Below are 27,614 nucleotides of genomic sequence, written 5' to 3' on the forward strand. Positions count from 1 at the left end.
GGTCACGTTTCCCAGCGTCTACAGTGCCAGCCAGCATCCATATCGGGTGGTCGCGAATTCTCCAGGCCACACCTCGCTGTGCGCTATCTGGGTGTGGATCTGGAACTGGATGCGCCCCTGGCTCCTGTGGACAGGCCCCTGACCTGCCACTGCGCGGTGAAGGTCGCTGCTTTCTCCGCAGAGTGGCGATTTCTCGGCCGGCGAGTCCGACTGCCAGCAGTGTGGCGGTAAAAGCGCTGTTTCCCTTTCTGCGCCAGTGGAGCAGGGCGCGTGATTCGCACCTATATAAACCGCGTCCAAGGCCGGGGCAAACGTCACAAGGGCACGCGACAGCACTCCGCAGAACGACCACTCGCAGTACTCGACTCGTCTTCAGGATGGCTTGCAGAGGAACCGCCGTGGTACTGGTGAGTAGGCGGCTGCAATAGCATTCCCATTAAACACAGTTGAAAACAACTTCGTACAATACCAAAATCCTTGACCTCAATCCTCGGATAAAAATGATTTTACTGGCAGTTAATGTGACGTTGTCAACTCCACAAGATACAAAAAGATGCCCTTCTATAATTCCTCTTTCTCTTAGACTGAATATTAAAGGTGCGTTGATAAGGGGCAGTGAAATAAAAACCGAACACCCGCCACAATGGGATGATGGAATGGTTCCATTCAAAAGGAATCACCACTCGGGGGACGAGAGGGTCAAGTCCTGTTTCGTAGGACGCAGTCGGCCGCTGATGGATCCACAGCCGCACCCACTTCCTCGTCCGACTGAAACCGTCGTCCAAGCACGTCTTTCTCCAGGTCGACAACGAAGTGAAAATCACTAGGTGAACGATCCGGGCTGTATGGGAGATGTTGTAGTGTTTCCCAACCAAATCGCTGAGCGTGGCCTTCGTTCGTGTGGGGGCGGCTTGTCGTGCAACAGGATGAGTCTGTCCGACAGTATTCCTGGCCGTTTTGACTTTATCGGCCGGCCGGAGTGGCCGTGCGGTTCTAGGCGCTACAGTCTGGAACCGCGAGATCGCTACGGTCGCAGGTTCGAATCCTGCCTCGGGCATGGATGTGTGTGATGTCCTTAGGTTAGTTAGGTTTAAGTAGTTCTACGTTCTAGGGGACTGATGACCTCAGAAGTTGAGTCCCATAGTGCTCAGAGCCATTTGAACCATTATTTGACTTTATCGTTTGTCGCAGTTTCTGCTAAGTGTCTTCATAGCGCTAGTGGCTTGCACCTGGACTCGCATTCGGGAGGACGACGGTTCAATCCCGAGTCCGGCCATCCTGATTTAGGTTTTCCGTGATTTCCCTAAATCGCTCCAGGCAAATGCTGGGATGGTTCCTTTGAAAGGGCGCGGCCGACTTCCTTCCCCGTACTTTCCTAATCCGATGACACCGATGACCTCGCTGTCTGGTCTCCTCCTCCAAACAACCCAACCCAACCCTCTTCATAGCGCTGCTCATTGATCGTGGTTCCACGCTCGAGGAATTCGACGAGCAGAAGACCCCTGGTAGTCGAAGTTACACGATAACGCCTGCCCTCTACACTACCAACTGGACGAAGTCTACGCTTCAGAGATTTGGTTGGGAACCACTTCAACACTTTCAGTACAGCCCGAATCGTTCACGGTGTGGTTTTCACGTCTTTGGCGACCTGAAGAAAGACGTCAGTGGACGTCGGTTTCAGTCAGAGGAGAAGTACAATAGTGGGTGCGGTTATGGATCCGTCAGCGGCCGACTTCGTTCTTCGAAACAAGAATTGATCCTCTCGTCTCCCAGTGGTATAAATGTCTTATCGAGTGTGGTGATTGCCTGGTGCTCGGTCATGAGTTTCTGTGGGACCAAACTGCTGAGGTCATCGGTCCCTAGGCTTACAAAAAAATGTTCAAATGTGTGTGAAATCTTATGGGACTTAACTGCGAAGGTCATCAGTCCCTAAGCTTACACATTACTTAACCTAATTTGTCCTAAGGACAAACACACACACCCATACCCGAGGGAGGACTCGAACCTCCACCGGGACCCCTAGGCTTACACACTACTTAATCTAACTTAAACCAAATTACGCTAAGGATAAGACACACACCAATGGCCGAGAAAGGATTCAAACCTCCGACGCGGGGAGCCGCACGAACCGTGGCAAGGCACCAGAGACCGCGCGGCTGCCCGCGTGGCCTGTCGTGATTACTTTTGAATGGATCCATTCTATGGTCCCGTTGTGGCAATTTTCATTTAACTGCCCAACATATTTGATTAGTAGCAAGAAGAAAAAGCGGAATTATCTTAATGGCATGAGCTAAGGACGAAACTGGCGTAATCAGTGATCTCTGGCCATCGCTAACACGTCGATGCACGGCCGCGAGAAGAAATATCGGTATTTAAAATGTCTGTATGGGCTTTGCAACGCAGCGATTCCTAAGAAGGTATCGGACTTCGTGTGAAGAATTTAGAATAAATGCATTTTCTGTTATTGAACATGCGATGTGCATTTAAGGCTGCTGCAATGGCGCCCGATCAATACGATCGCCGTATTAGTATAACGTCCAGCTTAACTCGACGCTCACCATAACAAAATGCTGCAAAAAATGTTTTAAAAAACGATGTTCGGGCAAGGAACTGTGAACACATTAAATAAAAGCACCATATCTTTCAAGGGCATATTATTAATCGAAGAAGTACAAAAGTAAGAATGTTACCACTGTATTCTAGCCGTTCGAACAGAAAGGGCGCTAAAAAGCTGAATCCGATACATCAGTCGTCTTGCAAACGAACTCCAAACGATTATCCAAGGTTTATATACTTCACAAATATTTACGTAACTATGACACATGTACAAACATCGTCTTACTGTAACATACAGTAACAGACAGACGAGACTTGGTCTTGGGTATAATTTAACCATTCTCACAAACCCGAATCAAAGCGGATCTTCGGTGAAATAATTCTTCCGTGAAATAATGGTTGCCATGAATCCCCTTAATGGATGAAAATTGTTAAACTACTGCAGAAACTACAATAGCTCTTGAGAAAAGGAATAAAGGAAGAAATATTCTATTTAAAATACTTTCTAAGACAAAAAAAGACGCACCACGAAGAAATTATCCGAAAGGGTCGGAAATCGGTAGGTGTGATGTACTTGTACAGCCGAACAAATCTGAGAGTAGCACTGGCAACCTATTTCCTCAATTTTTTCTGGATGCCTTCCTATCCCTGTGTTTTTCTACAGTTCCCTCCAATACTGTGGAAGTTATAGCCCTGATGTCTTAACAGATTTCCTATCATACTTTCCCTTCTTCTTGTCAGTGTTCGCCATATATCGTACTCTATCCTCACCGATTCTACGCAGAACCTTCTCATTCCTTATTTTATCAGTGCACGTAATATTCTACATTCTTCTGCAGCACTGCCTCTCAAAAGCTTCGATTCCTTTCTTTTCAGGTTTTCCCACAGTTCACGTTTCACGTGCTCCAAAAGTATATTCTCAGAAATTTCTTCCTCAATTAAAGGCCTATGTTTGTTGCTAATATACTTCTCTTGGAGCTGTGGACCACATGGGCATTATTGCGGACCCCCGTCTTCCCCGAGGGCGGCAGCATCTTCCAGGAGGGTTTACTTATACGTATCGCAAAGCCAGAATGGTATTACAGTGGTGTGAAGAGCACAACAGTAAATTCACTCTCATGTCCAAACTCGTCTGATCTGAATCCACTGGAACATATCTGGGAACGCTATTGGGAACCATTTGCGGATCCACAAACCACCGGCCGGTAATTTAGGGCAACGGCGTGACCTTTGCGTAGATATCCGGTGCTACATACCTCCGGAAACTTACTTAGGACTTGTCGAATCCGCGTTCCAACTGTGGACCAACACGATATTAGCCAAGCGGCTGTAATATTTTTTCTTGTCGATGTAGCAGGCCATGACTGGAAAAAACTATTTCTCTTAGAACAGTACAATTTAAATGGTACAAGATTAAGAAAAAGTCAGTCACATCCAGGATAACTAGCGTATATACATTTCCAGAGATTTAGACGCCTTAACAGCAGTTATGACATGAAGACAGACGTTTGCTCTAAACAAAAACACATTACAGGCAAAGAACGTCAAAGCTCAGCAGTAAAGCAGAGCAAATTCGTTATAAAAGTGTGACCCCGGAGAAAAAACGAAAATAGCTACAATCCAAAAAAACAAAAAGTCCAAGTTTTTCTTTAAAATGACCTGGGCTGCAAGTGCGTTGTGGCTATCGGAAATCTAGGAAGACTGAACTCGCCTGCTCATCTGCATCTACTGTTCGCAATACATCGTGTAGGAATGAAGCAAGTTGTATGTTACATGAGTGATTTTTTCCTGAATCCGTGCTGATTCTTTGAGACACGCTTCTATTCCTCCAGGAACGTCATTATGTTTTAACTTAAAATGTGCTCTAGGATGATGCAACAGACAGACGTCAGCGATCTTGGTATTTAAATCTGTGCATACGTTCTTTTGCTCTTTTTATGTACACGAGTGACCTGCACTCTTTTTCAAGTCACGCGATGCTATTCGCTGCCCAAGAGATTCACCGTAAACATGAGTTAGGCGAATGGCGAAATCCACACTGTATTTAATATGAAAATCTAATAGGAATCCCGTCAAGCTCTGGTATCTTGTTCACCTTGAACTACCTTAAATGTAGAATGAGGTTTTCACTCTGCAGCGGAGTGTGCGCTGATATGGAACTTCCTGACAGGTTAAAACTGTGTGCCTGACCGAGACACGAACTCGAGACCTTTGCCTTTCGCGGGCAAGTGCTCTACCATCTGAGTTACCCAAGCACGACTCACGCCCCGTCCTCGCAGCTTTACTTCTGCCAGTACCTCGTCTCCTACCTTCCAAATTCTTAGTACTGTCAAGAGAAGAAAGCTCGAAATCATTGGCCATATAATGCGCAACAACAAATACAACTTGCGCGACTAATACTTCAAGGAAACGTTGACGGCAGACGTGGTCCAAGACGTAGAAGATTGTCCTCGCTGAAAATCTTCAGCCAGTGCTTTCGATTGAGCACAGAATCGCTGTTTGGACAAGCCACGGAAAACAAGAGTTCGCTCGGGCTGCATTCCACACTCCACATTACTTTTTAGAGTCTATTCTGTAAAGATTTTCCGATATACACTCAAGCGCCAGAGAAACTGGCATAGGCATGCGTATTCAAATGCAGAGATATGTAAACAGGCACAATACGGCGCTGCGGTCGGCAACGCCTATATAAGACACCAAGTCTGGAGCAGTTGTTAGATCGGTTACTGTTGCTACATTGACAGGTTATAAAGATTTAAGTGAGTTTGAAAGTGGTGTTATAGTCGGCGCACGAGCGATGAGACACAGCATCTCCGAGGTAGCGATGAAGTGGGGATTTTATCGTTCGCCCATTTCACGAGTGTACCGTGAATATCAGGAATCCGGTAAATCATCAAATCTCCGACATCGCTGCGGCCGGAAAAAGATCCTGCAAGAACGGGACGAACAACGACTGAAGAGAATCGTTCAATGTGACAGAAGTGCAACCCTTACGAAAATTGCTGCAGATTTCAATGCTGGGCCATCGACAAGAGCGTACGAACCATTAAACGGAACATCATCGATATGGGCTTTCGGAGCGGAAGACCGACTCTCGTACACTTGATGACTGCACGACATAAAGCTTTACGCCTCGCCTGGGGCCCGTCAACACCGAGATTGGACAGTTCATGACTGGAAACATGTTGCCTGGTCGGACGAGTCTCGTTTCAAGTTGTATCGAGCGGATGTACGTGTGCGGATATGAAGACAACCTCATGAATCCATGGACCCTGTATGTCAACAGGGGACTGTTCAAGATGATGGAGGCTATGTAATGGTGTGGGGAGTCTGCAGTTGGAGTGATATGGGACCACTGATACGTCTTGATACAACCCTAACAGGTAACACGTACGTCAGCATCCTGTCTGGTCACCTGCATCTATTCATGTCCATTGTGCATTCGCACGAACCTGGGCAATCCCAGCAGGACAATACGACACCCCACACGTCCATAATTGCTACAGAGTAGCTCCAGATATACTTTCGTGAGTTTAAACACTTCCACTGGCTACCAAACTCCCCAGATATGAACATTATTGAGCATATCTGAAATGCCTTGCAGCGTGCTGTTCAGAAGAGATCTCCACCCCTCGTACTCTTACGGACTTATGGACAGCCCTGCAGGTTCGTGGTGTCAAATCCCTTTAGCACCACTTCAGACATTAGTCGAGTCCATGCCACGTCCTGTTGCGGCACTTCTGTGTGCTCGCGGGGGCCCTACACGATATTAGGCAGACGTACGTTTCTTTGCCTCTTCAGTGTACTTTAGATGAGAATTAGCAAGCAGTGGTGGTTACTGGAATTATCATCAATGAACTCAGATATGCTATATGCTGATGACACTGTCTTACCTGCATCCATGCTGAAAGACCTGCAAGAACTACTTAATACAGTTACCAACGAAACTTGCCATTGATCACCAATGTTGATGAAGGATGAGGTGCCTAAGAGCGAGCAAAGGCACAGTAAGTTTAATCGGAGTAATTTAACTTCAATATGTCGACTCACTGTCAATACAAAACATGTTGGACATCGGCCTGGAGTTTAACCATAATACGTCACCATGATTGCTGGTACACATTATAAATACCAAAAATAAACATTTTACTGCGAGAATAGAACGTGCGTTGAAATAAACATTTACGACAGTTTTAAATTGCTGGACTTGAGTAGAATCTCCAGCGGTGGAGGCGAATCTACAACGATGGGATAGGAACGCTGGTGTCGATACACGTCGAGCAAAACATCGGCTTTAATCTGAATACACGTACGAAATACTTACTGACATAAACAGGATTTCATATTATTAGTCTGGGATACATCGCCCCAGAATTTAAAAATAGTCCCCATCCCCCGGTTCCGATCAGGGCTTTCGGGAGGTTTCCCTTGGTTCTAAGGCAAATGCCGGAACAGAAAATGCCCTGCAAAATATTCCGACTGCCGCTCCCTCTGTACCACTAGCAGGTTGTTTGATATTTGGCCGGAAAGTCCCTGATCTTCAGTGAGTAATTCACCCCACAACCCGTTCTAACTTTAGGGGGAGGAAATGATAAATATTATTAAATAAGCAAGTGAGAAAGAAAGCAATATGGGTGGTGCTCTACGATAATCTAACCTGTCATACTTGACAAACTCAAGGAATATTTCGAAGTCAATCATACAAAACTGCTAATATAGTCTGAAAGTTGTTGATTGAACTTGTCTCTCTCGCCACACATCGTAAGTATACGATTATGAACATATTTTAAACGGTAAATTGACCGTTTTGTATCTTAGACACCCAAGGCACATGTCCACTTATTGTTTTTCCAAAATATCCTACTCTCTCGATGAAATTTAGAGATATTTCAAAAGAGATACGTTTTCTCATAAAGCCATATGCTCCAGTAACACTGAAGAACTTAAGTTGCAACGATAGAATTCTGCCATATTCCTTAAAGCTTTAATATTTCGTTTGATGATTCCCTCCAGTTCTGTGCACTTATATTTTCATGACGCTTTTCACTAAATAATTATTGATTCCTTTCTGGGCAGTAGATAGTTGAATGATTTGTCCAAGAACTACATACTCTTTCACCCATCACAGTATCATTAACTTATAAGTGGCAAAATGGTGATTTGAAACTGTACCAACAAAAATATTCGACTATAAATGAAGCAGTTCTTTGCGAGTGTTGTCATCAAAATCGTTGATGCCACTCGAGCAAATTCTACGGAACGAATAGATTTCGTAGTATTGCATCCTTTCTCGATTCACCAGTATAGATTCTGGATTTTCATGAAGACCGCACCTTAGCGAAGCACTCTACACGGGGAAGTTCATATTCTCTCCACCACTCAAGCCATTAGGAATGTAAATGCGCTTAAATCTCATGAGTGCACATAGCGAAGTGGCTATGAGGTTAAACCCTGAGCCTTACATGCAATCCCAACTAATGAAGCATTAGTTTCTGAGTAAGCTCTACAGCTATTTCCGTCCGTTGTCTTCCTCTAATCTTAAGAGTGTGCTTTCAATTTCCCAGCGCCGACCCCAGCAAGATATTAGCGTCAACAAAAAGTCATAAACTTGCCCGTTAACCAACATCCGTCATTTCTGACTTGTTCGTTTATCAACGTAGTTGGTAACTTTGCATATGGGTTAATCTACATATGCTGACTGTCGTGACAATGTGGAAAACTGCAATATTTTACTACAGAGGCCCTAGCGGATGTAATTTATCTTTGCCTGTCTACTGTTGAACTGTGGGACATAAAAATTATACTACATGTATGTTGTTATTTCACAAGTAACCGCATGGTGTGTAGTAGAGTATAGTGATGCAACGAAGTCACTTGTCTTATTTTGCTCTCGAGGTCATTATACGACTTGTATACTGGCGGAATAGATATGTCTCTTGATTCCTACCTATAAGTAGGCTAACGTGATTTTGAGAGTAAGGCTGCCTTAGCACCAGAGCAACCGTCAACATGCTGCCATCATTTAGCATAGGGGAAAACTCAAGAAAAATATGACGTGTAAACCAGAAATATAAGAAATAAGTCAACAATATGCAAGTATTAACAATCTCTGTACATAAAAGGAAATGTTGTGACTGACTCATCAGCACCCAGCACAAACCGCTCAGAAACTTGAAATTTGGAGAAGGTGTGGATCTTATATTGTAGGCTTCGTTTGAAAAGGGATTTTTCTAAATTCCAACCATAATGGGGTGAAATAGGGATAAAAGGTTTGTCTTTAAAATGTCACTACTAGGGCAATTTTGAAGCTAGGCCTACGAAAATTGGTATTTGGTCTCTTGGTCAGAAATAAAGAACTACGTGTTTCAATATTTTTTTTGGAAATTTAATCCTATGGGCCTTAAATAGTGGGTGAAAGCTTTTTACAAAAAAAATATATCCTTAGTAAAGAACTACAAAAAATTTTTAAAGCTACATCTATGAAAGTAGTATTTGGCTTCTCGGTTACAAATAAAAAATACGTGTTTCAGTGTTTTTGGAAACTAGAGGATGAGCTTTTTTATGAAAATATTTTATTCTGAAACAATTTTTAAAGCTAAATCTATGAAAATTTGTATTTGGGTGCTTGTTGGAAATAAAACACACGCATGTCACTGTTTTTTGGAAGTTCTACTCCTGTTGTTGTTGTTGTGGTCTTCAGTCCTGAGACTGGTTTGATGCAGCTCTCCATGCTACTCTATCCTGTGCAAGCTTCTTCATCTCCCAGTATCTACTGCAACCTACATCCTTCTGAATCTGCTTGATGTATTCGTCTCTTGGTCTCCCTCTACGATTTTTCCCCTCCACACTGCCCTCCAATGCTAAATTTGTGATCCCTTGATGCCTCAAAACATGTCCTACCAACCGATCCCTTCTTCTAGTCAAGTTGTGCCACAAACTTCTCTTCTCCCCAATCCTATTCAATACCTCCTCATTAGTTACGTGATCTACCCACCTTATCTTCAGCATTCTTCTGTAGCACCACATTTCGCAAGATTCTATTCTCTTCTTGTCCAAACTAGTTATCGTCCATGTTTCACTTCCATACATAGCTACACTCCATACAAATACTTTCAGAAACGACTTCCTAACACTTAAATCTATACTCGATGTTAACAAATTTCTCTTCTTCAGAAACGCTTTCCTTGCCATTGCCAGTCTACATTTTATATCCTCTCTACTTCGACCATCGTCAGTTATTTTGCTCCCCAAATAGCAAAACTAACTCACTACTTTAAGTGTCTCATTTCCTAATCTAATTGCCTCATCATCACCCAACTTAATTCGACTACATTCCATTAGCCTCGTTTTGCTTGCGTTGATGTTCATCTTATATCCTCTCTTCAAGACACTGTCCATTCCTTTCAATTGCTCTTCCAAGTCCTTTGCTTCCTCTGACGGAATTACAATGTCATCGGCGAACCTCAAAGTTTTTATTTCTTCGCCATGGATTTTAATACCTACTCCGAATTTTTCTTTTGTTTCCTTCACTGCTTCCTCAATATACAGATTGAATAACATCGGGGAGAGGCTACAACCCTGTCTCAATCCCTTCCTAACCACTGCTTCCCTTTCATGCCCCTCGATTCTTATAACTGCCATCTGGTTTCTATACAAACTGTAAATAGCCTTTCGCTCCCTGTATTTTACCCCTGCCACCTTCAGAATTTGAAAGAGAGTATTCCAGTTAACATTGTCAAAAGCTTTCTCTAAGTCTACAAATGCTAGAAACGTAGGTTTGCCTTTTCTTAATCTTTCTTCTAAGATAAGTCGTAAGGTCAGTATTGCCTCACGTGTTCCAACATTTCTACGGAATCCAAACTGATCTTCCCCGAGGTCGGCTTCTATCAGTTTTTCCATTCGTCTATAAAGAATTCGCGTTAGTATTTTGCAGCTGTGACTTATTAAACTGATAGTTCGGTAATTTTCACATCTGTCAACACCTGCTTTCTTTGGGATTGGAATTATTATATTCTTCTTGAAGTCTGAGGGTATTTCGCCTGTCTCATACATCGTGCTCACCAGATGGTAGAGTTTTGTCATGAGTGGCTCTCCCGAGGCCATCAATAGTTCAAATGGAATGTTGTCTACTCCCGGGGCCTTGTTTCGACTCAGGTCTTTCAGTGCTCTGTCAAACTCTTCACGCAGTATCTTATCTCCCACTTCGTCTTCATCTACATCCTCTTCGATTTCCATAATATTGTCCTCAAGTACATCGCCCTTGTATAAACCCTCTATATACTCCTTCCACCTTTCTGCCTTCCCTTCTTTGCTTAGAACTGGGTTGCCATCTGAGCTCTTGATATTCATACAAGTGGTTCTCTTCTCTCCAAAGGTCTCTTTAATTTTCCTGTAGGCAGTATCTATCTTACCCCTAGTGAGACAAGCCTCTACATCCTTACATTTGTCCTCTAGCCATCCCTGCTTAGCCATTTTGCACTTCCTGTTGATATCATTTTTGAGACGTTTGTATTCCTTTTTGCCTGCTTCATTTACTGCATTTTTATATTTTATCCTTTCATCAATTAAATTCAATATTTCTTCTGTTACCCAAGGAATTCTATTAGCCCTCGTCTTTTTACCTACTTTATCCTCTGCTGCCTTCACTACTTCTTCCCTCAGAGCTACCCATTCTTCTTCTACTGTATTTCTTTCCCCCATTCCTGTCAGTTGCTCCCTTATGCTCTCCCTGAAACTCTGTACAACCTCTGGTTCTTTCAGTTTATCCAGGTCCCATCTCCTTAAATTCCCACCTTTTTGCAGTTTCTTCAGTTTCAATCTGCAGTTCATAACCAATAGATTGTGGTCAGAATCCACATCTGCCTCAGGAAATGTCTTACAATTTAAAACCTGGTTCCTAAATCTCTGTCTTACCATTATATAATCTATCTGATACCTGTTAGTATCTCCAGGATTCTTCCAGGTATACAACCTTCTTTTATGATTCTTGAACCAAGTGTTGGCTATGATTAAGTTATGCTCTGTGCAAAATTCTACAAGGCGGCTTCCTCTTTCATTCCTTCCCCCCAATCCATATTCACCTACTATGTTTCCTTCTCTCCCTTTTCCTACTGACGAATTCCAGTCGCCCATGACTATTAAATTTTCGTCTCCCTTCACTACCTGAATAATTTCTTTTATCTCATCATACATTTCATCTATTTCTTCATCATCTGCAGAGGTAGTTGGCATATAAACTTGTACTAATGTAGTAGGCATGGGCTTTGTGTCTATCTTGGCCACAATAATGCGTTCACTATGCTGTTTGTAGTAGCTAACCCGCACTCCTATTTTTTTATTCATTATTAAACCTACTCCTGCATTACCCCTATTTGATTTTGTATTTATAACCCTGTAATCACCTGACCAAAAGTCTTGTTCCTCCTGCCACCGAACTTCACTAATTCCCACTATATCTAACTTTAACCTATCCATTTCCCTTTTTAAATTTTCTAACCTACCTGCCCGATTAAGGGATCTGACATTCCACGCTCCGATCCGTAGAACGCCAGTTTTCTTTCTCCTGATAACGACGTCCTCCTGAGTAGTCCCCGCCCGGAGATCCGAATGGGGGACTATTTTACCTCCGGAATATTTTACCCAAGAGGACGCCATCACCATTTAATCATACAGTAGAGCTGCATGTCCTCGGGAAAAATTACGGCTGTAGTTTCCCCTTGCTTTCAGCCGTTCGCAGTACCAGCACAGCAAGGCCGTTTTGGTTAATGTTACAAGGCCAGATCAGTCAATCATCCAGACTGTTGCCCCTGCAACTACTGAAAAGGCTGCTGCCCCTCTTCAGGAACCACATGTTTGTCTGGCCTCTCAACAGATACCCCTCCGTTGTGGTTGCACCTACGGCTCGGCCATCTGTATCGCTGAGGCACGCAAGCCTCCCCACCAACGGCAAGGTCCATGGTTCATGGGGGGGGGGGGGGGGTTCTACTCCTAAGGGAGTGAAATAGGGGGTTATATAAACATCAAATACGGGGTGAAACGTTTAATGAAAATATTTCATCATGAAAGCATTTTTAAAGCTAAATCTTTGAAAACTAGTGTTTGCCTTCCCGGTTAGAGGTGAAAAAAATAGGTGATTCACCGTCTTTGGAAATTCAACCTCTAAGGGAGTGAAATAGAGTCAGACTGATTCACTTACTCATCATTGCCCAGCCCAAACCGGTAAAGATAGAAACTTGAAGAGTGGAGACGGTGTGTATCTTATACTGTATGCATCGTTTAAAAAGGTATTGTCCGAAATGCCACTCCTAAGGGGGGAAATAGGATATTAAAGGCTTTTTGAAAGTATGTCGCTATTAAAGGAATTTCGAAACTAGAACTACGTAAACTGGTATTTGGTTTCTCAGCTAGAAAATAAAAAATACGTGTTTCAGCATTTCTAAGGGGGTAAAACGGTGGGTGAAAGCTTCTTGAAAATAAGTAAGCACTAAAGAACTAACGCTACATCTATTACAACTGGTATTTGGCTTTTCGGTTGAAAACAAAAAAATATATATACATGTTTCGAAGTTTCTGGAAATTCAATCGCTAAGATAGGCAGTAGGGGATGAAAAATTTTAAGGAAATATTTCGTTACATTAAATAAATTAAAGCTAAATTTATGAAAACTGGCATTTCACTTCTTGATTAGATTTAAAGAAATAATTGTTAGGGTACTCAAAAGGCATGATTAACAAAAGGTTTGGACTCCATCTACCAGAATCGCTTTGTGGTCAGAAGTATATTCGGGAAAGAACATGCTTATATGGCCTTAATTAGCGTGAAAAGCTTAGAAGGTGTTGCAGTTTGTGAACAACATAAAAATTCTATTACATAAAAATCTCTGCAGGTCATACAGTCTACGCGAGCGGAGCAGCGAACACTAAGCTAGTACTAGTACAAAATTACAGTATGTGAACATTTACAGATGTTACCAATTTCACAGTTCTATCATAATTTAAGTTGTCGTATGTTAATCATGGAATTGGCTTTGCAGAGTCGTTTATAAAGTCGTTCCACTCTCCTTGATATCTTTTTCTTGGACATACACGAGTAATGTAGTCTGCTGTTGGCTCTACTGTGCCACAATCAAGTTCAGGACTGCGTACCAACCCTGATTTATAAAGAATTTTTTGCCTCTTGTATGCCTGGATCTGTTGAGGTCGAGGCGTGCGTAGATTTTTCCAGGCATCATCATGTCAGTAGGCAGTAAAGTTGGGTCAGTCCAACGCGAATTGGCTTCTCCAGCAGTGTTAGTTTAGATATGCGGCACACTCTTAATGAGAAGTAATAGGTTGGTAGAGATTGTCGAGATCCCACACAGGTTTCTAAATTCAAGCCTCGATGTGGAAGGTAAGAAAGAACTTTGTTTTTCAAGAAATGATCAATTTACATCTAAACCAAACTTTACTCCGTAAGCCAATTTACGGTGTATGGCGGAGGCACTACCGGTACCACCATCTGTTCAATTACTTGTTGGATGTACTCCAATCTTCGTTCTCCTCTGCAGCTTTCACCCTCTGCAACTCAAGCACCGTGGGAGTTTACCCCCCCCCCCCCCCCCCCGATGTCTTAACATATGTATTATCGTCCTGCCCCTCCGTCTTGTCAGTACTTTCCGTATGTTTCTTTCTTCGCCAATTCTGCGGAGAATCTCCTCATTTATTACCTATCAATCCACCTAAATTTCAATATATTCTATAGCATCACATCCTCTAACACTTCGATTCCCTTCTGTTGCAGTTTCTTCACTGTCCGTGATTCACTCACAAACGAAGCCTCACAGTTTTTTTCGCGAAATTAAGATCGAGCTTTGATATCAGCAGATTTCTCTTGGCCGGGAATTCCCTTTTCGCCTTCGTTAACCTGATTTTTATGTCCTCATTGCTTCGTTCATCAAGGGTTTTTTTTTTTTTTGCTTCCAAGACAGCAGAATTCCTCAACTTCATCGACTCCATGACCATCAATCCTTATGTTAAGTTTCTCACTGTTCTCATTCGTGATCACCAATTTTCTGCTGTTTCTAATTGCTTTATCTTTCTCCTGTTTACTCTCAATCCATATTCTATACTCATTAGACCGTCCATTTCCTTCGAGAGAGTCTTCTTCAGTTTCAGTGATGATACAATGTTGTAAGTGAATCTTATCACTGAAATCCTTTCATTCTGAATTTTAGTCCCATTGTTGAACCTTTCTATTTCCGTCTTTGCCTCTTCGATGTATGCGAAAGATTGCATCCCCCTCTTACACCATTTTTAAACCGAGCACTTTGTTCTCCGTGTGTGTGTGTGTGTGTGTGTGTGTGTGTGTGTGTTGGGAGGGGGGAGGGTTAGAGGCCCGCAAGGAAGAGGTTATCAGCTTCCAATCTTATTGTTCCGTTTCTGTTCTTGTACATACTGTATATTACCCGATTTTCTCTATATCTTACACGGCGCGAAACGTATGTGGAAGTAATTTGATGCTCGATGCTTCTTGGATCTTACGTACTGGAAATTTCAATACCAAATTTCTCCATGATGCACAATGCCACACTTGTAGCAGCTGCCACTGGAATTTGCTGAACATATCCGTAACGTTTTTGAGCTTACTAAGCGATCTCGTGACGAAAAATACCTGCCTCCATTGAAATTACTCTCTCTAACATATTAAACCAGCATGGAAAGGGTTCCAGACTGATGAAAGCCACTCAATAAACGGTTAACTATTGTTTTTAAGCCACTGTTTTCGTTGATGCATTACATTTCCTTAAGATTCTTCCAATGAATCTCAGTTTGGCGTCGGTTTTTCCTACTATCCGCTATGAGAGCTCCGGATGGTTACTCCGAAGTATTTCACGGTAGTGACACTTTTCCAGCCAATTGAACAACAGTGGATATCTCCATCTATTTGCACCCAGTACCTCACATTTATTTACGTTCAGAATGAACTGCCAATCCTTCTGGTCTTTCTCCTGTGGGTCTCTCTCCATTTCTCTACAGTCTTCTCCATTTGGAACGTTCCTACAGATGACAACAACGTCCGTGAATAACCTTATGGATCCTCCAACGTTACCCACTTGTTAATTAACATACATCGTAAAACAGTAACGCCACTATAACCTACATTGCATAAATTACTCCACTCTCGGTCCAATGTCTTTTGTGTAGAGCTTGGGAAACGATACTAGCGTTTAAACTGACTCAAGGTTTCCTGATATGCCACAGCATTCAATACAGCATCGAGCTTGTTCGATCAGTCACGTTAGATTCGACTCGAGCGAAGTGAGTGCAAGGAATACGTAATAAACTACCAACTAGCCACAACAATAAGCTATGGCTCTGCTCAGAGGTTGACAGTTCCATGAAACACTGGAGAAAACAGCATCAAATGCTACCATTGCGCGAACACCTACAGTGATAGAATAAATCTATAAAACGAGTTCTCATACAGTACTAGAACGTATGGATATACACTGAAGCGCCAAAGAAAGTGTCACATCCATGCATATTCAAAAACAGACATATTTAAACAGGCAGAATACGGCACTGCGGTCGGCAACGCCTATATAAGACAACAAGTGTCTGACGCAGTTGTTAGATCGGTCACTGCCGCTGCAAGGGCAGGTTATCAAGAACTAAGTGAGTTTGAATAGGGTGTTATAGTCGGCGCACGAGCGATGGGCACACCATCTTCGAGGTAGGAATGAAGTGGGGATTTTCGAGTACGGCCATTTCAGCAGCGTACCGTGAATATCAGGATTCCAGTAAAATATCAGATCCCCAACATCGCTGCGGCCGGAAAAATCTCCTGCAAGAACGGGACCAAAGACGACTGAAGAGAATCGTTCAACGCGACAGAAGTGCAACCCTTCCGCAGATTGCTGCAGTTTTCAATGCTGATGCTTCAATGGAACATCATCGATATGGGCTTTCGGAACCGAAGGCCCACTCGTGTACCCTTGATAACTTCACGACACAAAGCTTTACTACTCGCCTGGGCCCGTCAACACTGACATTGGTCTGTTCATGATTGGAATCATGTTGCCTGGTCGGAGGAGTCTCGTTTCAAATTGTATCGAGCGGATGGACGTGTACTGATATGGCTACAATCTCATGAATACATGGACCCTGCGTGTCAGCAGAGGACTGTTCAAGCCGGTGGAAACTCTGTAACGCTATGAGGCGCGTGCAGTTGGAGTGATATGGGACCACTGATATGTCTAGATACGACTCTGACAGGTGACACGTACGTAAGCATCATATTTGATCACCTGTATCCATTCATGTCCATTGTGCTTTCCGACGGACTTGCGGAATTCCAGGACACAATGAGGCACCCCATACGTCCACAATTGCTACAGAGTGGCTCAGGAGCACTCTTCTGAGTTTAAACACTTCCGCTGGCCACCAGACTCCCCAGACATGAACATTATTGAGTATATTTGAGATGCCTTGCAACGTGCTATTCAGATGAGATCTTCATCTCGTCGTACAGCCCTGCAGGATTCATGGTGTCAATTCCCTCCAGCACTACTTGAGACATTCAGACAAAAGTCGAGTACATGCCACGTCGTGTTGCGACACTTCTGTGTGCTCGCACGTTCCCTACACGATATTAGGCAGGTGCACCAGCTTCTTTTCTCTCTCTCTCTCTCTCTCTCTCTCTCTCTCTCTCTCTCTCTCTCTTCAGTGTATAACGTGATTGAACAAAGTATCAAACTTTATTAGTTTTCGAGAGGCTCTAATGATTTAACGACTAGGTTTCAAATGGATGGTTCAATCCCTGTTCACATACTCGTGTTAGAATAAGAAATAAAAACCTTACCATATTTTAATTAGATTGAGAAAAGACGGCAACAAATCAAACAATCCAGAATTAAATGCCGAACAAACGAAGCGTATCTTAATGAATTATTGTAATTTTAATTGCGAGATGGAAATTACAGCAGGAAGATCCGTATTGGAATTAGTAACAACATTGGACAGAATCATGAATGCTATACTGTATGTACATATTAGTTGCCGTTGTTGCATATGACCTGCACCCTAGGGGATATTTCAGTCCGTGTCGCACAGTCATTTTTATAATTAAAATCCATAGTGCATGGAAAACGCTAAGATAGGTAGTTACGATAGTACCAACGAAAGTCACTAAATTGCAGGACAATGAAAACACCGAACACAACCCGAGATTCCCCGAACTGTGAAGGGAACTGTTCGAACAGTTCGAGTCGTGTACAAACACAGCTGTACTGTTGTCATCTGAAGTGTGGCATGGGTTTTAGACAAGACATGAAGCAAGGGAACTGGTGCTAATTTTGAAGTGCCAGTGGTATTCTCAGTTCTCAAAGATGACAAGAGTGGTTCAAGCCCACACAAGAGGACTGTATTCGGCAACATACACGACTGATTATGCTGCCGAGCGTCAAAAGTCTGTTTGTACTCCATGTTCAGTCGATTGAGTATTCTGTTGCTTAGCCTATTCATGTAAAAAAAATTGGAATAACCGCATGAAATCCGGTGGCGATAAATATGTTGTTCTTCTCAAAGGACTCGACGGAAATAGACTAGGGATACGCTAACGTTACACATGAGAAGCTTTCCACCATCACACCTCGAACCAACAGGTCGAATACAATCGCATAAATGCTGTTCAGAGACGTCGGCCGCAGAAAAAAATCAACAGCACATAACTGCCCAAAAACACATCACGTAAGGCTCCGCTCTCACCTTCCACTCATGCACATATTCATTTGGCCGTCCAGCGCCGCTGCAGTTCCACTGTATCTCTGCGCATACAAAGCCAGTAACGGAGCACGCAAGCCTCGGGAATCGCTGATCGACACGTTCAAGTGTAAGAAGGCACTTTCTATGCTGCAAGTCTAGCGACTGAATCTCTGGTAGCGCCGCTTTCCTAGGTGGCCTAGAAGCGTTTCCATTGGCCGCTTAAATGGTAATACGACGCTGTTTCAGTTGGCTTCGCTCTAATTCCTAGCGAAAGAAAGTGTGCTGAAGGATATCTCTCCGGCACGGAGTAGAAAAGCAAATTGAAAGAGCATAATAATGTTGACCTTTAATTACGCGGGAATTTTCCAGTAGTTAAGCGAATTCCACGGAATTTGCTTACGTTATCAAGTCTTCTTCCTCAAGAAACAGCGGACGCAGAAGTCTCTACATAAGTAACTTTGACGTACCTACATAATAAAAAGGCATTGCGCGTTTGCACAGTACGATCCAATCCAGAGGTTCCTCACCAGTCATTTGACGTTCAGTACCGAGGAAAGGCCTCCTCTAATACTGAATTTCTTTAATTACAGTCTATGGCCATAAAAATTTTGTCGTCAGACTAACGAGTTCGGTCAGTAGTGACCACCTTCAGAAAAAAGAGGCAAACAAATACACCTAATGGACAATCTACGTCTTGAATAATAATTATGGAAAAATACTGCTTTCATAGGTGCGCTTAAAAATGTAACGGAAAGTGCCTGTTTGAAACACGTCGTAATATAATTAAGCCAGTGTGGTATCGTCAAGAGAGACAAACAAAATCAGGTAGGCTTCGTCGAACGTAACTAAACATAAATTGCTAACTGCAGTGCCTGAAAATTTATTGTGTGAACAGCGCTACTGCGTATAACAAACTAGGATATATTTGCCGATAAAAATGTATTTATGTCGGAACCTCGTTAGGTGTCGCTACTGTGCACATATTTAACCAATATGCAACTATACAAAAACGCAGTTAAGTAAAAACTTACAATTAGGAAAAAACTATTCTGAGATTACAAAATGTTATAAGTTCTCACAGCAACAAAACTGAATACAGTAAAACAGCAAATTAAATTTTAAATTGTTAAAAAGCAGTGGGTAAATGGTAATATATGATTGTGAAACCCTACTGCGGCAACTTTAGGTAACCAGTAACAACATAACCAAGTCCAAGCACAACTCCGTCTACAGTCCCCGTCGAGCACATCGGTACCGACCGACCGCCGTGTCATCGTTTGCCAATGGCGTGACTGAATGCGGAAATGAGCGGCGTGGAGACAGAAAAACCGCTCCCCCGGCCGTTGTCAGATTTCGTGGCCTGGAATCTCTACTACTCTGTCAAGTCGCTTCTCAGTTGGCAACAGGAAGGTGAGTGCACCCTGTCCCAGTCCTCTCACCAACGAAAAATCCCTAGCAGTGTCGGGAATCGAACCCAGGTCCTCTGCATGGCACTCAGCCTCACTGACCATTTTTTTTTTTTTTTGTCTCATTTTGTTCGTTGTATCTGCTCGGTGCGGACGTCGCAATACACCCGTTTCAGTTCGTAGTTGATCCATTATCTCAGTTTTTTTTTTACAGAGGGCAACTAACCCTCCGACCGAACACGCTGAGTTACCGTGCCGGCTGACCATTCAGCTACGGAGACGGACCAAGTATAAGTCTAAGGAGCCAACAATATCACATAAAAATGATAAAAAAATTAGTGAAAACAATCCAGACAGATAAAAATTAACGTAGCCTATAATTCTGTGGATTAACTATACTGAGGCCGGCCGGTGTGGCCGAGCGGTTCTAGGCGCCTCAGTCTGGAACCGCGTGACCACTACGGTCGCAGGTTCGAATCCTGCCTCGAGCATGAATGATTTGCCGACTTCTTGTCTGTAAGATAGTTCATTAAACTACACTACTGGCCATTACAATTGCTACACCAAGAAGAAATGTAGATGATAAACGGGTATTCATTGGACAAATATATTGTACTAGAACTGACATGTGATTGCATTTTCACGCAGTTTCGGTGCATAGATCCTGAGAAATCAGTAGCCAGAACAACAACCTATGGCCGTAATAACGGCCTTGATACGCCTGGGCATTGAGTCAAGCAGGGCATGGATGGCGTGTACAGGTACAGCTGCCCATGCAGCTTCAACACGATTCCACAGTTCATCAAGAGTAGTGACTGGCGTGTTGTGACGAGCCAGTTGCTCGGCCATCATTTACTAGACGTTTTCAATTGGTGAGAGATCTAGAGAATGTGCTGGCCAGGGCTGCAGTCGAACATTTTCTGTATTCAGAAAGGCCCGTACAGGACCTGCAACATGCGGTCGTGCATTATCCTGCTGAAATGTAAGGTTTCGTAGGGATCGAATGAATGGTAGAGCCACGGGTCGTAACACACCTGAAATGTAACGTCCGCTGTTCAAAGTGTCGTCAATGCGAACAAGAGGTGACCGGGACGTGTAACCAGTGGCACCCCATACCATCACGCCGGGAGATACGCCAGTGTGGCGATGACGAATGCACGTTTCCAATGTGCGTTCACCGCGATGTCGCCAAACACGGAAGGGACCATCATGATGCTGGATTCATCCGAAGAAATGACGTTTTGCCATTCGTGCACACAGGTTCGTCGTTGAGTACACCATCACAGGCGCTCCTGTCTGTGATGCAGCGTCAAGGGTAACCACTAGTGCATGCTGCTGCAAACGTCGTCGAACTTTTCGTGCAGATGGTTGTTGTCTTGCAAACGTCCCCATCTGTTGACTCAGGGATCGAGACGTGGCTGCACAATCCGTTACAGCCATGCGGATAAGATGCCCGTCATCTCGACTGCTAGTGATACGAGGCCGTTGGGATCCAGCACGGTGTTCCCCATTACCCTCCTGAACCCACCGATTCCATATTCTGCTAACAGTCATTGGATCTCGACCAACGCGAGCAGCAATGTCGAGATACGATAAACCGCAATCGCGATAGGCTACAATCCGACCTTTTTCAAAGTCGGAAATTTGATGGTACGCATTTCTCCTTCTTACACGAGGCATCACAACAACGTTTCACCAGGCAACGCCGGTCAACTGCTGTTTGAGTACGAGAAATCGGTTGGAAACTTTCCTCATGTCAAGACGTTGTAGGTGTCGCCACGGGCGCCAACCTTGTGTGAATGCTCTGAAAAGCTAATCATCTGCATATCACAGCATCTTCTTCCTGTTGGTTAAATTTCGCGTCTGTAGCACTTCATCTTCGTGGTGTAGCAATTTTAATGGCCAGTAGTGTATATTTCTAACCTAGAAGTTTTTTATGAATGTTCTTCTTAGTTTATGTTAATTAACGTGATTTGTAACAATGCAGTAAAAAAGTAAAAAAAATAAATAGCTGCTTCATCAAAGTAGCTAGATCCAGCGCTGGTCCAACCAGCTTCCGACTCCTGAATGTTTCACTACGTACAGTGTACTCACAAGCACTAATGGAGATGGCAAGAGACTCTTTGACTGCACGCTGCAACACATTAAGTTCCTCCGGTGAAGCTCGTGTATGCTGTTTGCCCTGCAGGTGCTGTCGGCGCTGATGTACAACGCCTGTGGCAGCCAGTCGGACACATACGAGTATGAAAGCAAGCCAAAGAGGGGCCTCGAAGCTTCTTTAGCGTATGGATATCCAGGTTAGTATCCGCCAAGTACTGATCACACTCTCTCTGGTCTTAGATAAATAACTAGCGCATTCTGTTACAACAGATCTAAACTTATAACAAGACCATGTTAATTACCTTTGTCTATGCTAAGCATTCTTTGATTCCTGTTGCTCTTAGTCGAATGCGTTTTCAGAGTAGCCATTGGAAAAACGTTCCTCTTGTTTCTGTAATTTCGTATTATTATTATTACTACAAAACACTCTTGTGACCCATTCTAGAACATTGCTCCAGTATGTGGGAGCCGTACCAGATATGACTTGGTTTTGTTACTCATCACTCTTCTGACTGGTTTGATACGCCCCGCCAGGAATTCCTTTCCTGTCCCAATCTTTTCGTCTCAGAGTAGCACTTGCAACCTAGGTACTCAATTATTTTCTGGATGTATCCCAGTCTCCGGCTTCCTCTACAACTTTTGCCCTCTACAACTCGGGTAGGCGCGCCAGCCCCGAATCGAATCCGCCCGGCGGCTTAACGACGGAGACCGGTGTGCCACCCAGCCTGGATGTGGTTCTCTTAGGCGGTTTTCCACATCCCCCTAGCTGAATACCGGGCTGGTCCCCACGTTCCGCCTCAGTTACACGGCTCGCAGACATCTGAACACATTCGCACTATTTCATGGATTACACTCGACACAGGCAGTTGGGGTACACTGATTCCGTGCCGGGGGTACGGGGTGGCGGCAGGAAGGGCATCCGGCCACCCCTTAAATTAACCTTGCCAATTCTGATTAACCATCCCGACCCTGCGCCATTGCGGGAACAAGGCACAAGCAAAAGAAAGAAAGAAAGAAGAACTTCCTTCAGTAACAGACGTCATACGATTCAGTAGCAGATGTCATATAATTCTGTCCCTTCTTCTTCCCAGTGTTTTCCATGTATTCCTTTCATCGCCGGTTCTGTGGAGAACCTCTTCAGTCCTTACCTTACCAGTCCACCTAATTTTCAACATTCGTCTGTAACACCACATCTCAAATGGCTCTGAGCACTATGGGACTCAACTGCTGTGGTCATAAGTCCCCTAGAACTTAGAACTACTTAAACCTAACTAACCGAAGGACAGCACACAACACCCAGCCATCACGAGGCAGAGAAAATCCCTAACCCCGCCGGGAATCGAACCCGGGAACCCGGGCGTGGGAAGCGAGAACGCTACCGCACGACCACGAGATGCGGGCCCACATCTCAAATGCTTCGATTCTCTACTGTTCTGTTTTTTCTACACTACCACCTGCGGAACACAGTTATTCGGAACTACCACTAATTCATGGATCCTAATATGGCAGATTAGCCCAGTACATTTAAGTTCTGCAAATAAAGGTTTGTCCTTTTATTAAAAAAGTTTTTAATGGCATACAACGCTGAGCTCCAAATATGGTAATACATAGTTTTCATTGTTTGAATTGATCATTTCAAAAACAAAACGAACTTGAAACTTCCGAGAATCACACGGAAACGCAGGAACATAAAAGGGAGAGAAAAATAGACTGAAACCATACGCAAGCAACTGCTGACTTCTCACACAACACCATAACAAAACGTAAAAGACACTATTGATGTTAAAGTAATAACTAAATTTTCAACTCTGTGTGTTTGGTATTGTCGAGACACACAGCCATTAAATTTTATTCGTTACTCATTATTTTCGTTAATCAAGTGTCCTTATATATAACTTTTTTTTCTTTTTGTGGGAAAATTCATTGTGTGCCCTCCTTGACAGACTGTTAACACAAACCACATTTTACTTTATTTCTTCACTCGTCTCTGGGAGGAAGAATCACACCCTTTGCTTCTTTCTGCTATATGAAGACTGCACTACTCAGTGAGTAAATGTACTAAATTTTCATTACTGATCAGCTAGAACATTATCACCACCGACCAACTATCGACGTAAGCCCATCCAGGCGGTAACAGCGTCACCTGCCTAGGAATGACTGCTAGTCAGACCCTCGCACGGTGCATTTAGCATCAGTGAGCGTGCTTTCCGTGTGTAGGATGGGGAAGGGGCGCGGTCTGTCTTGAGTTCGACGTAGGGCAGATTGTGATGGCTCGGAGGCTCAGCACGAGCATTTCGGAAACTGCACAACTTATCGGGTATTCGAGGAGTGCTGTGGTGAGTGTCTTCAACACGTGGCGAAACCAAGGTGAAACCTCGTCCAGATGTCGTGGGGTTGGGCTGGCATCCTACATTACAGATGTCAGAGGGACATTAAAAAAAATGACTGTTTGCAGTTTTTATGTACCTACATTCAGTTAACAGTCATGGGGTCTAAAATATCCGTAATGGAAAAGCTTAACAAGTAATTTTGAAGCTTTGCATATCACGACCGATGCGTTTTGCATAACATTTGTCCATATGACTCTAAGGCCTGATTCCAACATAGAGTATAAATGTCTATGGAATGAGCATTGGGATGTGCAGAACGACAATTCTGTCTGCAACATCTGCTGCAGCTCAAGTCACATGGTTTTGGGACGGCGTATTTTGGCCCGTATAGTGCTTAGCGTATTTTGAGTGTTACTACTTCGCTGCTCCAGATAGATCACATTCAGAGGTACGGTGAAACTTTGTATAAGTTTTGTTACAGACATCTGAATAATCTGACACCAGGAACTGAAGTTAGCTTGAAGAGATGAAGAGTAATAGTATTCTGCTTTTTCACTTCAGTATCATATCTTAGATTCCACTTTATTTACGTTTCATTCGGTAATGGAATAAGAACTGAAAGCCAACAATATTTTTTTTACGTTTTCTGTTGCACTTATTCACATTGTCGAACCTCTGTCCTAATTAATTACGTTACAGTGACTATGTAGACGGCGCCGAATTGCCACGAAAAAACAATGCATTGGAACTATGATTTGCACCACCTGCTTGTCCATTATTATTTTCAATTTTTCTTTACCTACGCTTCTGCTCTTTGTAGACAAATAATGTATATTTAATATTTTTTCGCCATCTCATCATAAAAGTAAAACCATAAACTACGCATAAAAAATAAGAAATACAAGCTCAATGCTCGAATTTCGCAGTAACAAAAAGAAGTGACAGCCAACGATAAAGATCAATGCTCGAATTTTGCAGTAACAAAAAGTGGTGACAGCCAACAATACTTTTTTTACATTTTCTATTGCACTGATTCATATCGCCGAATCTGTTCTAATTAATTCCGTTACTATGACACTGTATAGAAAATTGTAATCATCATTTGCTTCAGCCTTTGTCCCACTTCAATGCGGGGTCAGCCCCCTTACTATGGATTTGGCAATGTTAGTATCAGAGAACGGCCAGATGCCCTTCCTATCGCCACCTCGCACCCCCTGGAAAGGAAGTAGTGCACCCCAGCTGTCTGTGTCTAGTTTAAGCCATGAAATAGTGTGAACGTTTTCAAATGTCGGCGAATCGTGTAACTGAGGCGGGACATGGGGACCAGCCCGGTATTCACCTAGTTGGATGTGGAAAACCGTCTAAAAACCACATCCAGGCTCGCCGGCGCACTGGCCCTCGTCGCTAATCCGCCGGACGGATTCGGTACGCGGCCGGCGCGCCTACCCGAGTCCAGGAAGCAACGTATTAGCGCTCTCAGCTAACCTGGCAGGTCTCTGCATTGAAAACTGTATCATGCAAAAATGTTTAGATACACACAAGGGTTTGAGAATGCGCATAAATCAGAGGAAATTAATCAGACAGTCATGCATAAATTTTCTGCACATGAACATAGCAGCAGTGTATACACACTGACTTGCAGTTTACTCAAACACGCTTGCAAATTTATCTAGCACTTGTCTCGGAAACACATGCCATAAATCGCAGAAATTATCTCTACAGTACAAACTTTATAATCCATGTCTCAATATTTTTCAAAATACAAAGTGCCTCATATCAATATGACATTTATAATTGTACATTCGTTGTATGTACCTATGAAAAGTAACTGGTCCTCTTTTAACATACTTCTCTTCACATCCGTAGCAACGACAGTATTGCACCATAGCTGTTCTAAAACTCAAACGTGCAGACGTGTATATCAAACAAGGCGAATACATACAGTATTCAAGTTGCGCTATTACCGCAAATTATAGTCAAGCAGCGTTGTCTCAAAATCATATGACTACCCGGTTTGATGTTGAGAACATGCACAGTAGAGTGTGCTCACTCTATAGATATATACACTCTATGGATTATAAAAGAGATATTACCTAACAAGAAGGATTATCAGTGTATTTGGTATATTGTTCATCAACGCTAGCCAGTAAGATCCTGAAGCATACTAATCATTGTAAAATTGATGTACTGTTAGAAAATTATTATAACGAAACAGATATTGAACTACATCTGCAATTACGTCGTCCATTGATCTCAGCGCTTTGCTTGAAAGTCTGACCTCATGTGATACGACCGTGGCGGCGAAATTTTCAACTGCTAGAGTCTGAGTGATGTTTCACAATGACGTCCCGATTTTCTGGTCGCTGTGAAGTGAGGGTGTATTTTTGTGTGCAGGGGTTGCAGTACCCGCGGCTGGTTCGTTGGTGCCTGCGCGGGGTTACTTCTACCCGGGACCGCACACCGCTCCGCAGTTGCCACTGCAACAACCGCTGGCATCTTCCCATCCTGGCCACTACGCAGCGCCGCCGTCGGCGCCTGGTGCGCCCTTCGCCCTCTACGCGGCGCCACACGTCTCGTACGCGGCCCCTCCAGTGCCTCGCTACGTTAGGAGAGCAGTTCACAAGCCGCAGTACTTGGTTCTGAGACCAAGACACAGATTTATGGTCGCCAACGAAGAATGAATGTTACAAACCTCATAAATCACATACTATTTATTGAACTCATTTTCCTTACTCTGCTGAATGTGATAGTAATGATGTAACATTTTTATTTTATGACAATAAATTATCTTACACAGAACTTGGTCAGTCTTATTTCTACAAAGCATATATTTGAGGTAATGTAAATCGTCAGTAACAAAACAAATTTGCGTTGGGAACTCTGAACGAGTTCAGTCACAGTGAATGAAGGTAAAGACGTCGAACTGGCAAGCTCGAGATGACTTGGTGGAGTTCAAGAATTCTGCTGCTGTAGCATTGGTAGAGAAGTTTGTAGGTTATGGTATACTACAGACATAATTATTAAACTTAAGACAACAAGAGAAGAAACAAGCATCAATGTTTTTAAAATTATTAAGTTGTTATCTGCATGTGGGCTTTGCATTGGTTGTGAAAAAGAGACAGTAGATTTAAATGGAATAGTACTAATAATAAACGTAGCACATGACAAGGTGCCGAAAGTAGCCAGAATATTCCAAATTTTGGGGCTTATTCGTTGATGAATATTTGAAACTGGGAGAATCACATGGTTCAACCTTTAAAACCATTAACTCAATAAGTTTTTCATTTCATATGATCACTACTTTAGAAGCAAACAAATCAGTGCATTAATGTATTTGCCGGCCGCGGTGGTCTAGCGGTTCTAGGCGCTCAGTCCGGAGCCGCGCGACTGCTACGGTCGCAGGTTCCAATCCTGCCTCGGGCATGGATGTGTGTGATGTCCTTAGGTTAGTTAGGTTTAAGTAGTTCTGAGTTCTAGGGGAC

The 27,614-nt window shown here is 43.3% G+C and overlaps 1 protein-coding gene across 1 annotated transcript; it reads left to right on the forward strand.

Moving 5' to 3' along the window:
- Positions 1 to 330: 330 nt before the first annotated feature.
- LOC126145688 (postacrosomal sheath WW domain-binding protein-like) lies at positions 331 to 26,910 on the forward strand. The gene is made up of 3 exons (XM_049915575.1): positions 331 to 407; positions 21,891 to 21,999; positions 26,527 to 26,910. Exons 1-3 carry the CDS (start codon positions 378 to 380, stop codon positions 26,811 to 26,813), a joined length of 426 nt encoding a protein of 141 aa, XP_049771532.1. The 5' UTR covers positions 331 to 377; the 3' UTR covers positions 26,814 to 26,910.
- Positions 26,911 to 27,614: the final 704 nt, after the last annotated feature.

This window comes from Schistocerca cancellata, chromosome 2, assembly GCF_023864275.1.
Source record: "Schistocerca cancellata isolate TAMUIC-IGC-003103 chromosome 2, iqSchCanc2.1, whole genome shotgun sequence".
NCBI lineage: Eukaryota > Metazoa > Arthropoda > Insecta > Orthoptera > Acrididae > Schistocerca > Schistocerca cancellata.